The following is a 15,611-nucleotide window of genomic DNA, read 5'->3' on the forward strand; positions in this document are numbered from 1 at the left end:
ACTGGATTTTGACTGATTTTGCAAGGCCCACAGAATAATGTATTCTATTGCTATAAAAACATGGAACCTACCAAAAGAAACATTCGTTTCTTCTTTCATCAGGCGATTAAGTATATTTGTATCTGTTTCCGTTTTGCATCAATTAGCATTAGAATATAGCTAAGTTTCATTATTATTCACAAACCTGTTGAAAACACTGGGGGAAAAAGCTTGTTGCACCCTGGCTGATATCTTATACACTGCTGCCACCTGCTGGCCGTTTTTTTGTAATAACTACCATTGCTTTAACTCCCACTTCAGGTCAGAGGCTGAATCAAAGCCTTCTGTATAAAAACCCTATAAAAATGTTTTTGGGTCCAATATTTAAAATAGAACGTGTTTATACGTTTTTGGGAGAAAATGAGTTAAGTGACATTGGATAATTACTCACTTGATTATCTCAAGCTGGTGTAAAAGTTCAAAAAAAAAAAAAAAAGGAGTTATTTTTAATCCTTTGTGCTCTTCTCTTTCCATTGTGTCTTATACTCCTAGGAAGTCGTTGTCTCCTGTTGGTTTAGTGCCAGGAGGTCTGGCCGTCAGCAAGCTGGTGCTGCGGACGGGAACGCCCCGACCCGGCGGCGACTCCTCCCCGCGCTCATGTCCCGAAACGCCCGGGGCGGAGATGCTGCTCAGTGGAAGCTAAGGAATATGTGAAATGACGTCATCACCCTTCACACGCACCTTGCAATGTAGTGCTACAGTTAAAACACATTTAATTCTGTTGTGGTTTAACACAGCAATCCCCCTTGTTAAGACAAGTACGACTAATTTATAAATGTCTATTTTTTTGTGCTAAATTATTGTGCATACTTTTTGTATTGCTTGTGCCTTGGCAAAACATTGCGTGCCCAAAGTTTTCCTGTCTGTCTTTTTCTATACACAGAGGCATTGATACAGTCCTTTCATGTACGAGATTAGATAACCTTTATTAGTCACAAATTAGGGACATTTACATTGTTTCAGCAGCAATAGTAGATACTGGATTTTTTTTTTTTTTTAATGACAGAAATTAACACATTGTGTGTGCTCAAGCACATTAACATGTACATGGGAGGTTTTTCAAATACTACTTCCTCATATAATTAATTTACTAATGTTAGCATTTTAAAGTCCAACATAATCCCAAAACAAATTTTCCACAGGAAATGATGCTAATTTATTTGCATTAAATATGACAAATGACATACAATGATTCTGACGGACCGCCAGGCTTATAAAGCGCTGGGGGCCTGGATGCAAATTTTCGCCTTTTGAAACTTTTTTATTTTTTATTTTTATTTTTTTACAATTGAACGCGACCTTATTTTTAACACCCTTACGACATTTAAGCCCTGCATACTGTTTGCGTCAAATTTGACCCCTTTTGATGTCTGACGGTAATTGGAAAAATACCGTAATTGTAAAGTGACCCAAAATGCACAAAAATGAAAATGATTAGAAATCTGCCTAGTCTGTTCCAGGTCAAATTTGACATGTGTACTAAAATGGATTTCAGATGTGTCTTTGCCAGGTATTGGGAGACTCTCAAGAGTGACAGAGTAAAACAACATACTATGTCTGTTTATATAAGTAACTGAAGTCATACAAAGGTCAGAAGAGAGATCTGTGCCTGCCAAAACAAGTACTTGCAAAAATAGAATTTCCCTTGATAACATAATTGTCAGGCAGGTACATTTGGTCTGTAGTTCATAATGTGATTTGGACAGTTATGAGGTTATTCTTGGCCCATATTAAAATGACATGGAACATACTAAAAACAAACAATACCTAAGGGGAAAAGCTTTCCAGATGGGCCAGCAAATTGTGCACTCCAGTTTTAACCAATTAGTCTCCCTTATCGCATTTATGTGCTACTATCCACTTTGGGATACATTGTGGTCATGCGATTTTATGCCGCGTGGGCCACTCACTTGCTACGTCAAGCAAACATGATGCAACACATTTGGTGGTTAGCTTTGGAATCTCATCCCCAGCAGCAGCAGACTGCAGATGTCTTCTGTATGCTATGACTCAAAACAAGAGTCTATGATAACTATTGTACTGTAGGTCATATGATGTTTCTAACTGGGGGCCGCCAATGAGTGGCCTACGGTCCCATGACTTTTGTGTGGTAATCATTGATGCAGGTGACTCCAGAAAACATGTTGAAACGATATGAATTAAATTAAAGGTTGAAATGCTTGCCTTTATATAATGCGGTATATGATATTAATACTGTGGTAGGGAACCTGAGGCCCGTGGGCCATATATGGTCCGCAATGCCATTTAAACGAGCACTATAATGAAAAACTTTGATAACATTGAACCTACCTGCATGGATCCTTGTGTTTTCGTCTTTTGTTTTGTTTGTGCATTTTGTGCTCCGCTAACTTCTGTGAAGTTGTTTGTCTGAATATTTTGTATCAGGAATGCAGTCACTTTTTAATAGCGCTCATGGTGTGTTAAATATTTGCTGGTCATCCGATCTGCTTTTGTCAGTAAGATGCTGTACTGTAACCCTTCGATATGCATACATCCGCTCCATATATGCATAGCTTTGTTACGGAAATACAGCTTTGGGAAATGAATTTTTTGTACGTTTTTGTATGTCGATAAATTTCAGCTCTGTGAGCAACTGTTGCGCCACATCTGTTTACAACACTTTTAAAATCATCTAAAGTTCCATCTAATGAATGATTAGAGAGAACTGTGAAATAAACTTCCTGCCATCAAGGTTTCCCCAGAAAATAATTGTGTTGCTCTACTATTATAGGCAGGAAGCCCCGTGTTTGCTCATATACTAGCTTAGGGCAATGATTCTCAAAGTGTTTATTAGCAATGAGCCTTTTATTTGTGCAATGTATTTTATAATATTATTAAATACTACTTCACAAACAATGACAATTGAATACAAATAATAATGAAATGAAACATATAATTCTTATTTTATGGTATTGAAAATATTTTTAAAATATCTTTGTTTTTTTACACCCTTATGTATTCATTTATCTAATTAAATAATGTGTTAATTGATTTATTGTAAATTAAATACATAATTTAATTTTTTTTAAATATGGGTAAAATACATGATTTAACTTTTTTAAATTACAATTAACATCATTACTGTATAGAAATACGTTTATGATTTTTTTTTTAAATCAAAATGAACAATTTTACACACATATTTGAACACTTTTCTTTCTCTCATGACCTGACTCATCAGTCCCTTAAAAATCAAAAAATCAAATTGAGGTCCTTATAAGTGACACACTTGCCGATTATTGGAGACATGGCATCTTATCTGAGTAGTGGCCATTATTTCAAGAAATACTTTTGCCATGGCAATATTTAGCTTTTCAGTATCAGTACTGTCTTTTATATGTAAATAAGAATAACTTCTTATGGTTTCCTTTAAAGATTCTGTGGTTCGCTGATGTAGAAGCTAATCGCAGCGCGTGCACTTTGCTTCAAACGCCCTCGGCATCATCCTGCATTAATTCTTTGTCATGCATGCAGTTTACAGTATTGTGCCTCTTGTGATGGCAGAGTATCAATGTAGTTGTGATACAACACGCACACACAGACACACACGCACGAACCACTGTAAGAGTTCTGCACATGCCCACTGTGTGGCCACGTCAGGTGCAGAGGTTTTCAGCACCATGCTACTTGTTTGCTCATTCACACTATTATTATTATTTTTATTATTATTATTAGTTGTGATGTTATTCTTTGTTTTGATTCTAGGAACTTCCTGTTTGTTAAATGTGAAACAAAAACAGATGAATTGGTGTTTTCCTGTTACCCATGTCTGTATTAGACGCTTTAATTGGCAAATCTGTTATTTGATTGAAACTATTGAAGAGATGGTACACATCTGTCGTTGTATATAGTCCGCCGCCATCTTTCGATGGATTTATAGGCTTATTTATACGACCCGATCAGATTTGGTTGAATGTTCGAGAGTCTCAGTGGGGCAGTTGTGTAATGTTTCAGAAGGAAGAAAATGTGAATCTTTTCGAGACAGCATAATGTAACATGTCCCCTTCATTGAAATAATACAGTTATGTATTCCATTTATTTCCTTGGAAATGCAACATTGTGAAAGGTTTCCCTTTTACCATATGCTAATGCTTGGCTACACTAAATTCTCTGTGTTTATAAAGATGGACTTTTAACTGGTTAATTTCTGTGGATATGGCGTGAGCAACTTTTGTGCGTGGTGTGTGTTTTCTTGTCTTTTCTTGCATATCGCAGTGATGTTAAGCAGCAAAGTGTTATCGTGATGCACTGTGAGATGAGACTGGATGCATGCAACAATAAAGCAACACTAAACTTGATGTTGTTTTTTTCTTTATGTTCAAATACCATCACAATTCCAAACCTAAGGCTAAGTTTATTTTTCAAGGCAATTAATCTAAAATCTATTTTTTTTTTTGGTAAGACAATTGGGGATACTGTATTTAAAAAAATCTTGCAAAAATACCAATAGTCATAACTGCACAATTTATATTGTTTGTATAAATCACCCCCAAGGTATGCTTGCAGTTCAGCACAAGTATATTCACATATTTGATGGGTGGTGGTCCCAATTTTTTTTTCAATATTTATTTTAGATATACAGTATTTATATATTTTTTTCCCCCAGGATTGTTTGGAAAATGGATGGATGCTTTCCAACAACCTCCCCACCCCCACGTTTTCCCTCCCCTGTCATCTTTATAGTGCTTTCCAACTGCCGCTGCTGCCACTGTCACGAAGCAGAACACATAATATCAAATATTAACAATAATGCAATCATAACCAACCAACAAAACTTTTCCACAGTGGATCAAAGACGTTATCATTCCAGCGTATGTGACGTCACAGGTTTGAAAGTAAGCAGCTGTAGCGCCCGTTGACAAGTTGACATATAGAATGGATTTAGAATTATTAATGGAGTGAAATTAATTTCTATTTACTAAAGGTTGGTACATAGGTACAAGGTTGGTCTTATTTTATTATATAGTATAAAGAAAATGTGGCATCTCTACAAAGGTATGTCTTTTTATTTTCATTTTTATGTCCACTGTATATCCACAATAAACGAGTTCATATGCGTGAGTCTGGCGTGCATGCGCATTCGACAGCGAGAGCATCACGATGCAGGGCTGTGCGAGGAGCTGTGTACACGCGCATGCGCAATGGCGTTGACAGCGGGTTGCTTCGGACTTGTGTTTACAGCTCGCTCGGATGCTGTCTGGCTTGTGACGAAATTGGCGTACTACAATGTTGCGCCAAACGTCATTTGACAACATATAGCCGCGGTGATTTAAAGGTAAGTTCGCTTTAACGCGTTGAAGCATTTGCCAATGTTGACTGCTTCTCCACTTGTAGGGGGAAAAAAACATTGTCAGTGTGAACTGCGAGGTAGCAGGCTAGCTCGACAGTACGCTCTACTGTAGTGGCCTGTATCCAGGCTTTTTCTTCCTCCCTGCCTGCATACGCGACAATGTATCTCCAACATCCTCCCGTAGGACACCAAATAAACTCTTTTGGAGTACCTTGGCAAAGGCTTTGCCTTGCAGTTTAAATAGGCTGGTCGACAGGCGCTCGTGTAGCTGACTGCTAACCTCTCCTCAGTCAGGTTGAAGCTAACTATAAGTTCACACTTGGATCAATTCATCAGGCCAAATGGATCAAAACTGATTCTAAATGTGAATGGCGTTTGGAATACATTTCAGGCCGTGGCAGTGTTTGTGTGCATCGCTAAGGGTAGCAGGTTTGCGTGTGTCCGGATTAAGTGGGGGGCCGGAAAGCCAATTAATGTGTAGGCTAGCAGTGTAATGTGTGCTAACAAGGCGTGACGTCTATCAAATCCAGTGCATGAATCCACATGGCCTTCCTGTTTGTTTTGCTACCACTGATGATGATAAATGATAGCGGGTCGGACGAATCCATGGGTTTCTCCATGCATGTTTAGTCGTGTCAGACCACTGCTGATGGGTCCCTGTGCAAAATTTGTTTGGGGTGTGGTGTATATTTTTGTTTAAGTTTTAGGAAATGTGATGTAAGGTTTTCATGAAACAATGATCGATAACCGATATTTGTAACCGTATTAGTTTGCAGTAACCACTTTGGTTATCTATAAGTATAAAACTTATAAAAATTACAGTTGCCACACCTTTGTTGGCTGGTTTTATGACAATAGTGTGTCATCCTTTTCCAAATCATGTAAAGCAGGTTGTTCTTCCACAGTATTTTTCTTTATAGGGTTTATAAACATCGTTATTTTATTTATTTTTAGAACGTAATCAACATCCTGTTCCACTAATCTACAATCTTTCAATATAATTTGATTTCAATTTTGGGTAGGTACAATGTACCTTTACGTCGAAAATTAAACTTTTTTTGCGTTTTCATTGGTGGAATTAGTGATTGAAGAATGTTTGTCTAAACCAAGTGCTCCTGTTTGACAAATGAAACACCCATATTTAGAACTGAGATTTAAGAACTAGGAAGCCCCCCACAACTTATTTAGAATAAACATTTCCAGCATTTCAGGTCAAAACGAGAGTTATGGGACACTGCCCGAGAATGGGAAAACTGGCGTCAACGCACAACATGTTCATAGCTTGTAAAAGCTTGAATTGGGTGACACACTATAACACACTAGAAGAATCTTTTTATTTTATTTTAGGGTTTCCATTTTCTATGTAGCCTGCACCAATGGCACGCAAACTAGATGGAAAGACTCGTGTGTTAGGGTGCGTGCTAATTTGCTTGTGCCCTGCTCTCACTGTCTCACTTATTTTTGGTCACTATTATCCTTTTCTTATCTGTGTGTATTTCACAGATGAGAGTGGACAGGGTTCTGTGTTTCAAGCCTGATTGCTCTTCTTCCTCTCCCTTGGGAGGCACACGCAGGGCTCAGCTGGCAGCCACGAGTACAGCTGGTTAAGCTGCACAGTGGTGGCCATATAACAAAAAGGTGGACGCTTCAGGCACTTTCACCAAGCAGTAGAGCTTTTTTCACTTGTGACTGATATCTATACTAGTGTTTTGGCACCTTTTATGTAGACATTGGAACAGCAGATTTAATTAAATTTAAAAAAAAGTTTTATAGCACCGTATTGCTATGTAATGATGGCTCTGAAGTGAGGGGGCAAATGTTTGCGAAGTGGCCGTGAATGTTGATTTCTCAACAGGGTTCTTTAAGGTCGTCCACGTTCGCCAGACGTTCACCAACAGTTGAAAAGTTTTTTTCTCGTCGCAGGTGATAATTTCATCTTCATCGTCTTCTTCTTTCTTTAGTTCTTCTTCCTTCTTAGTCATGTATGTCATTGCATGGCTGCCACCCAGTGTTCAGACTGAGCAATCACAGTTCAATTAACAGGAACTAAAGAACAAGATGACAAATGTGTGTTGCCAAAACGCTGGTTAAATGGTAGCTATTCCTAAATGTTTCTTAAAGCACTGTAAATTTAAAGCTGCTCAATGCAGGGAATTGAATTTCGAATCGCTACTGCCATGTGTGGCTGAAAAATGAAACTGCACACTTCTTCACCTACAAAATGCGCGCATGACGTCACACTTGCAGATAGAGGGCAGGAAATTCAAACCCGAATCCATTCTTAAAACTATTGGCCAGAGGCTTGCAGGAGTACGCATTGTGAACAGCAAATGTGTTTGAGTCATAAATGGTCAAATAAAAAGGCTATTGTAAAGATATTTGTGGACAAATTGCGACATAGAACAGCTTTAATTCAATTTAATTCTTTGCACTTCACTGTATTCCTTAAAAATGTTGTACAACCATGTTTTAATTTAGACATTTATTTCCACTCAATGTAAGTAATTTTATTGTGTGTTTTATACAAAATATGTATTTTATGAACAAATGGAATAACGATAATAGAAAATTGACCTGACATTTATTTCATGGAATTGAAAAAATGCTATATTGGGATATATGAAGGACCAAAAAGAGAAAGGAAGTTTTTGTTTTTTAAAAATATGTTTACAGTTGACTATCGCACCCCGCCACCCCAAAAAATCTTCGTATGCAATACATTTCTGCGTGATTGTGACTCAACCATAAGCAATGTTTGAATTGAAGTCTTTTATAATTTACACATTATGATTACCACCTCTAAAGCAGGGTTGTCGACTAGTGCTGTATTTCTGGCAGTTGATACTAACAGCTGGAACTAATTCCAGGTTGTAAATTGTGAGCTTTGTGTACATGTATCAGTGCTTTACTGTCATTAAGGGGCTGTGCAGCTTGGCAGCAGCGGCACAGGGTTGATACTGATGCTAATGCTAATGCTAGGCAGGCCTGCAGTGTAACAAGGCCTTCTTTGTAGTTGTGTCAGAACTGCCAGTTAATGTGGGGTAGCCTCTCTGTGTGCTGGTCTTCTACTTGTCTTTACAATTCAGCTGATCCTTTGCAGTGTCCATTTGAAAAAACCCACTTAGTTCTTTCCCAGTTTTGGGTACCATCTGAAAAGCTTAGTGTTTTGATTTTATGCAAGCAATACGGAACATATATATTTTGCTGTACAAGAATGAAGTGTAATTGCACATCTACTACAGTAGGTGGCAGTGACAGTTTGTCAAAGAGTGCCAGTGGACGAGTGGCCGATATGGAGCAATACCTATTTGTTGTTCGTCAATGGGCGGGGACGGACGGGTAGGGCGTGTGGGGTACGACCGTCCTATGAATGGACTGGCCATTCTTATAAAGTATAATAAAGGTATTAACTTGAAAGGAAAACGGTTTCATTACAGATGCTTCTCAGTGATTTCATCACCTCATGAATTGTTCCTGCTTTATACATTTTATTTATTTATTATTATATCACTTTTTTCCCCAGGTGATTTTGCACATCATCTCCCACCGCTTCTTCCTCCTCCTCTTCGCGTCTTCCATTCATGAGCAGAGTGGCTGACCGTAAGAGCGACTGCCATGGATGACAAGGGCTTGGTGGGGAAGATTAGCGTCTCGTCAGACTCTGTGTCCACTCTTAACAGTGAGGACTTCGTCCTCGTGTCCCGGCTAGGAGACGACACGCCCTCGTCAACCAATAATGGTAGTGATGACGAAAAGACAGGATTGAAGGTAAGGATGGGCACTGTCAGGTATGGATGCACCAGGAAATGAACGGCGAATAGCTTTTATTTTTGTTTAATTTAAAGGGGACATATTATGTGCACATTTCAAAAAAAGTTATTTTATTTTATTTTTTACAAATTGGTGGTTCTGGGAGTGCTTGAAAAAAATGCTGAAATATCTTTTATTGTCTCCACACTCTAGATTCATTCGCTGCTTCCATAAGGAGTAAATCACCTAGTTGCAACACCCTAGCTTTGAGCCTGCTTGCAAAATCTGACTAATTTTAACATTATGCAAATCTGTGTACAGGAGGTTACAATTTATTACATATTTTGAGTAAAGTGTGTTACAGACATGATATTATGACTTATTGTTATGAAGAAATTGTGAAAAATATGCATAATATGTCTCTTTTAAGGGATACAGTATGTAGAGGTCTAGTACTCTAGTTAAGAACTTGCCAAAGCATCCTCATACTCACTGTCTTTTTCCATCTTGATCATTTGCTAAAATTACAGGTCAGGAGTTGCAAATAATTTTATATTCTTTTTTGCATTGACTTTTTAAGCCTGGTTCACACGGCAGGAGAATTGGCCCGATTTTTAGCCCCGAATTTCCCCTCCCGACAATCGTCGACATGCAAACGATAATCTTGACAGATAATCCTGATTTCGGCGCTCAGAAGGACCTCCGACTTGAAATCGGGGATATTCAACATGTTGGATTGTTTTGGCCCGACTTCGCTCCATGTGCGGTGTGCCCTGAGGACAATTCACTGCGCACCGGTTGACAGTGATGCACAGCCAATCCGGTGGGGAATCCAAAATCAAAACAGTCATGAAGCAGCAGAAAGTCCATGCATGCGCTCTTACACTCCTTTTTCTTTTTTAATGTTTTTTTTTTTTTTATACACGCACACACACATACTACACGAATAAACGTGGTCTCCGGGTGACACGCGAACCCGCGCTGCCAGCACCGACGGGCAAGCATTTATACTCCTTTAAACAACGCATGTTCTTTTTATGCCGCTTTTTTGGCTGAAAATCAGGAAGTATCGCGACTGGTCCTGCATGTTTATTGACTCGGAAGTCACGTTTAATCTCGAGAGGTTTTGCGAGACTTCCCGTCACATTCATAAATGAACTTGGCTCGTGTGTGGTGTGTTGATTGTGCAGTGTGGCTACACAGAGTATAAAAGTCGGCCGACAATTTTAAAATCTTGCCGTGTGAACCAGGCTTTACACACTAACCATCAACCTAACCATTTGATGTTTCACTTTTTTTCTTAACCTTATTTATATTTCTTGTCGTGAATAACAAACCACTTACATGCTTTTTAAAATGTTGGGCCTCACTCACAGACATGTTAATACTTTTATCTTAATGTACAGTAATTTCTGGCCTACAAGATGCACCTGACTATAAGCCGCGCTAGCTAAATTTGGGGAATACTTGAGTTTGTTACACATATAAGCCGCACCCTTTATAGTGCGATTTTGTGATCTGATGGATAAGCCGCACCTTTGTATTAGCCGCAGGGTTGAATGCAAGTGAAAAAAGTAGCGGCTTATAGTCCAGAAATTACTGTAGTCATTTAGTTCACAAAGTCCTTTTTTTTTTTTTTTCTTTCACCAGTGTTGGTAGCACCGTTGGGCATACTTAGCGATTAGTCAATTTAGTTCTCTTCATTCGCAGACGTTAGCGGTAGTGGAGCCGCGAGTGTCCTGTTCCTTAGTGACAGACGGTCTACTTTTCAAAGGCAGTGTAATAGGCGAAAAGGAATCTACACACGTACCTTTTGACAACTTGACACAGTTGCAGTTGCTACCGGTCCATCTTTAACGAAGCACATTTACTCAAATGCTTATATTTTTAATGGAAACTTTGTCGAACATTTTCTCGATTCACGGTAATGATGACATCAGTTTGCCCATTTCGGTCTCTGACTAATGACGTTGTCTCCGAAAATCGCACATCTTGTAAATCGATAAATTATTCAATTTAATTCTTATTCCACAAATGCATTATTAATCAGAGTACCGTGTTTGAAATAGTCGTCATGTCCCAATATTAAAAGCAGCACATCTGTTAAAAAAAAAAAGTCAGGTTGATTTCCATTTGTGCAGTTCTAGCATTCCCTGGTGGCTAATTTTTTTGTTTGTTTGTACAATTTAATTTTCACAAGGCATGTTTTGGCCCTTCTATGTTTAAAATCCATGCTAATGGTTATACGAAGGGGAACATAATATGCTATTGAACCGAGTCAATATGTGGAGAAGCTCAAAAGTGTGCGTGCATTAGCAAGTAAGTGCCTCAATATTAAGTGTTATTAGTGATTGTAGGTTGTTTATATGCATTGCTGTTATGTACAAAAGAACAAGATTGTGTTTATTTTTTTAGTATGAGCTCTTTTTTTGTTCAAGTTTTGTGACCTTTTTTTATAACGCCAACCTCCTCGCAATATCGTGACAATTTTCATATCGTGACCTTCATATTGTGAATCGTGATATTGTATCTTGATGTTTGGACTAGTGGGACCGCATCGAACTCATTACTGCAAATATTTTTTTTTACTTTAACACACCCTACACCAATTGTACCTGGTCCGAATAATGGCGCCTTTGCTGACTTTGATTGGAAGGCTGGATGCTCAGATTTGGCCTGTGATGGTGTACTATTTGGTCCTGGTCCAAAAGGCCATTGATTGACCTTGAATATTAGCTCCTTACTGAGTGGCATCTTTGGCATCAGAATAGTCACTCTCCGGTTTCCATTAAATGCCTTGAGACTGCAGGCATGCCTGATTGACAGTCACAAAAAAACATAGAGAGAACATCTAGAGAGGAAATGGTAAAAAAAATGCTCTATACATCCTGTGAATCTCTGTATTGTTTACATTACATTAGCTTTAGGTACAATAGCAACAATTGCTGTCTGTGTGTGAGTGCAGCTGCTAATGCTTTGAACTCATTCTCTGAGTGTTTTTTTGTGTGCAACAAGGGTGTGTCGTGTCACAAAGAGAGGGAGGACTTTGTGAGGGAGGAACTGCAGCAGGCAGGCAGCATCTTGTGTGTGTCCCATAGGAGTTTCAGGTTACAGCCTCATCTCCTGTCCTTTCCTTTTCGTACTCAGTGAAGGCATTTTTGACTTTCATTAAACTGACTGTGATTTAGTTTATTTAACCACATTTCCTGCCTGTGACCACTTCTCAATTGCTTTAGAAGTGCTTATGGCAAGATACCAAAAGATGGCGCCACCAGAGCATGAACATTGTGCATACTCAGCCAAGCCAATGAGAGCCAGTGAGGGTTCCATAAAGGGCAGTAATCGTTTTTTGTTTTTTTTGACACTGTCAGAGTGGCATTCATTTAACTATGTATTTATTCATGTGGTGGTAGTTTTCAGTGTTGTATATCTGTAATGTATTATACTTAATTGGCAATACATTATTTCGGTTACCTTGTTTAGCTACATAGGAGGGACAAAATATTAGGAACACCTCTTGGGTATATTTTCTAGCTCACTTTAACAACATTGGGATATTGGTCAGAAATCTTATACCGTCGTCATGATTCATCATTGAACCAATAAAATGGCAAATACAGTACAGCACCAAAATCTTAAGACTTGAGTGATAGATTATTGATCAATTGTTTACTCTTCAAATTGTTTAGACAAGAAAAAAATGGAGGAGGGATGGGGTAGCAAACTGAGACGGAAGTGGCAATTCCAGCCAATTGGCAGTTGAACAAACCGCAGCGGTGCATATAATCACAAAACTGAAACTACTGTATTGAATCTCATCGTGCTAGCATCGATCTGATATTGATACTGACTTGGCATCGCTAATATTATTATTTGGATCGATTGGTCCACCACTAGTCCGCTTCCCACGCACAATAGCAGCAACGTTAAGTCGCCGCAGTGGCCAGCTGAAGCTTGATGCTAACTCGCTGCACCAAGCTTATACCTGCCTACGTCTCGGCGGTTGATTGACAGTTTCGCAGTTCAATGTATTTTGATGAGGCGCAAAATGCAAATTTTGCTTTGCAAACTGCGATGCGCAATCACTTATTTCAGGGTGGAAAAATCGAACACAACCCAGACCATAGGTACTCAGGTTAATCGTTCAGAGACATAAGAGAACTGATTCTTTTGTGACTTTGATCAGATGGGAGGGGAAAATGCTCAAATCGGACCGATGGTCGGTATGTGTGTATTTCAGTCTCCGCTTAACATTTTACCTGACAAATGAACAAAAACAAATATGATGCTTACGTGGATGTACTGGAAGTTATACAGTATATTAAGTCCATATCTTCCGTTTATGCCTATATAGGCTGGGCAAGCCTGATTTTGGTTGTTTGCACTCAAACCCCGGGTAGAAGTCACCTCCATTCACTTGTTCATCCCGACACCACAATCTCTTGATTTCCCATCACGTCAGATTAGAGTCGGTCTCTAAACTTGTTGTTTGTTATGCAGGTGATTTCAGAGGAAGGGGTCAGCCTTAAGGTCAGTCTCTTTGCTCTCTTTGCATTTCCTTCTCTTCCGCTTTGTTCTCTTCATATCACTTTATTGCTACTCTCTCTTTCTGTCTCTTGCTGTAATGTGATCCCATGGTGACTGTCTGTGATTTGTGCTCTCTTGTTTATTTGCTGGCTGTTGAGTGACACCCCTAGTTGGTCATTGCATTGCTTTAGCTACTATGGTGATAGAATTAGACATAAGCATCATGTTGCATGAATATTAACGCAGGTTTTTAAGGACTAGCTTTCAAGCCAATGTCCATTTCTTCCCTTAAATAAACTACCAGGGTCCTCGGTATTTGAGAGAATTCAGTTTTACATTTGGAAGTCGGAAATTGACTTTGTCTCTCATGAACCTAAGCTTATCTTATAGTCATAATTACAGTAAATATTTGTAGTAAAAACACTTCAAGCCATGAATATAAAATAAATTCTTAGACACGTAGATGGACTTATATATTGTTATAATGTTTATTAGAATGGCATTCATCCTGCATCCCCCAGCACATTTGCTGGAATCTTAAGCAATAGTGTAAATAAAGACAGCCAGTATGAGGCACAATATAACAGAGGTGGACGTAATTGAGTAATTCATCACAGCATTATCTCTGACAAGTAATGTATCAATACTGTAACTGTATGCACACATAAAGATTAGTTTTACTGTTGAAACTCACTATTCTTCATATTAGTAGACGCTGCATATTTAAATGACCAGTGGAAACCTTTTCTTTATTATTCTGTATCATTGTTTGCCCATTTGATATAACGTAATCAAAACACCACCAAGAATAAAGCAGATCGTAAATTTTTCTGGACAATATAGATGACAGTGATGGTTGCAAATAAACTGTAATTTTTCTTATACTAAGATAGAGCTAAATAATTTCATTGTGTACCGTTCGCAACCTCACAACATGGTGTGTCGGGTGGTTGTGAGCTGAGGACCCCCTGTACGTATTGGGCTACAACCACCAGAGGCACTGTTCATTCCTTTCCAACTTGTTTTCTGTGTGAAGAATAACAACATAAAGCTGAGTTACTGCATCCGCAAAGACCTCCTGCTATGACAGAACTGTTCGAGGCAGGATTATTGCTCAGCAAAAATCTGGCATGGAACGGAACACTGGTTCAGAACAGTCAGACAGCAATTTTGTCATATGCCTATTGCATAAAATCCAAGTACATACCACAACAGGAACTCCAGAAAATGAAGCTCTTTTCCAACCAGGAATAATTTGTTCAGTGCAACAGTGCCCTCTTCAGTTTGATTCTTTCTACATCCTTAAGATTAGAATTTAGGTTATTTTGCTTGTTTCACATCAAGTTGGTGTTGGCATAACTTCATATTTTACACAACTTACACAATTACTGACCTACTAATCACTAAAATTGTGAGAAACAGAATAAAGAGAATGCTGACTGTAAGTAGTAGGCTTCTTGTTATGTCTTTCAATAATATGTTGAGAAGCAGGGCCAGGGCAAGGTTAAATAAGGAGACTATTTTGATGCACATATGTTGATCTCTTATCACTACCATGGTGCTGTCAATCACATGTCGCAGCACAATATTGTTTTGCTTCTGATTTTTATCAGTATGTTTAGTAACATCTGTGTGGCCCTATAAATGTGCCATTTCATGTTCAGTGTCCACAATGTGTATATGTGTGTGCGTCAGATTGTGGGAAATGGCAGTGAGCAGCAACTCCAAAGGGAGTTAGAGGATGTCCTCATGGAGCCATCGTTGTCCGACGCCAGGCCGGGGCCCCTGGCGGGCACAGGGGACAATAGCCCCCTGCCCACCACAGCCTCACCCGTAGTACCAGGCACTGACCCCCTCAGTGCGCCGTCACCCAAGGTGGACATGGTACTTCCTGTTCAGACAGCTCAGGAGAGCGAGCTGAATGAGCGGTCCTATCGAGGTGAGTGGTAATTTAAAATTTCAAGCTGTAAGGAACTAAATTGAC

General features: G+C 39.0%; 2 protein-coding genes across 8 annotated transcripts in view; both read left to right on the forward strand.

The window, feature by feature from the left end:
* The window catches only part of rc3h2 (ring finger and CCCH-type domains 2), a 34,652-nt gene extending 30,294 nt beyond the window's left edge, over positions 1 to 4,358 (forward strand). For all 4 annotated transcript variants that reach the window (XM_086097032.1, XM_086097035.1, XM_086097033.1 and 1 more), the window contains one exon: positions 532 to 4,358. In XM_086097032.1, coding sequence (XP_085953158.1) covers positions 532 to 682 — 151 coding nt within the window. In that variant the 3' untranslated portion in view covers positions 683 to 4,358. The remainder of the gene's footprint in view (positions 1 to 531) is intronic.
* An 843-nt stretch (positions 4,359 to 5,201) lies between these two features.
* The window catches only part of rabgap1 (RAB GTPase activating protein 1), a 64,008-nt gene continuing 53,598 nt past the window's right edge, over positions 5,202 to 15,611 (forward strand). For 3 of the 4 annotated variants that reach the window (XR_015097242.1, XR_015097243.1, XM_086096557.1), the window contains exons 1-4: positions 5,202 to 5,335; positions 8,874 to 9,118; positions 13,601 to 13,630; positions 15,323 to 15,566. Coding sequence is in view for 2 of the 4 variants with exons in the window: in XM_086096557.1 (XP_085952683.1) it covers positions 8,966 to 9,118; positions 13,601 to 13,630; positions 15,323 to 15,566 (427 nt within the window). In the remaining 2 variants the exon portion in view is untranslated. The remainder of the gene's footprint in view (positions 5,336 to 8,873; positions 9,119 to 13,600; positions 13,631 to 15,322; positions 15,567 to 15,611) is intronic. The other variant, XM_086096559.1, reaches the window with a different exon arrangement.

The sequence above is a fragment of the Leptonotus elevatus genome, chromosome 15 (genome assembly GCF_054856555.1).
Source record: "Leptonotus elevatus isolate MCC_2025b chromosome 15, RoL_Lele_1.0, whole genome shotgun sequence".
Lineage (NCBI taxonomy): Eukaryota > Metazoa > Chordata > Actinopteri > Syngnathiformes > Syngnathidae > Leptonotus > Leptonotus elevatus.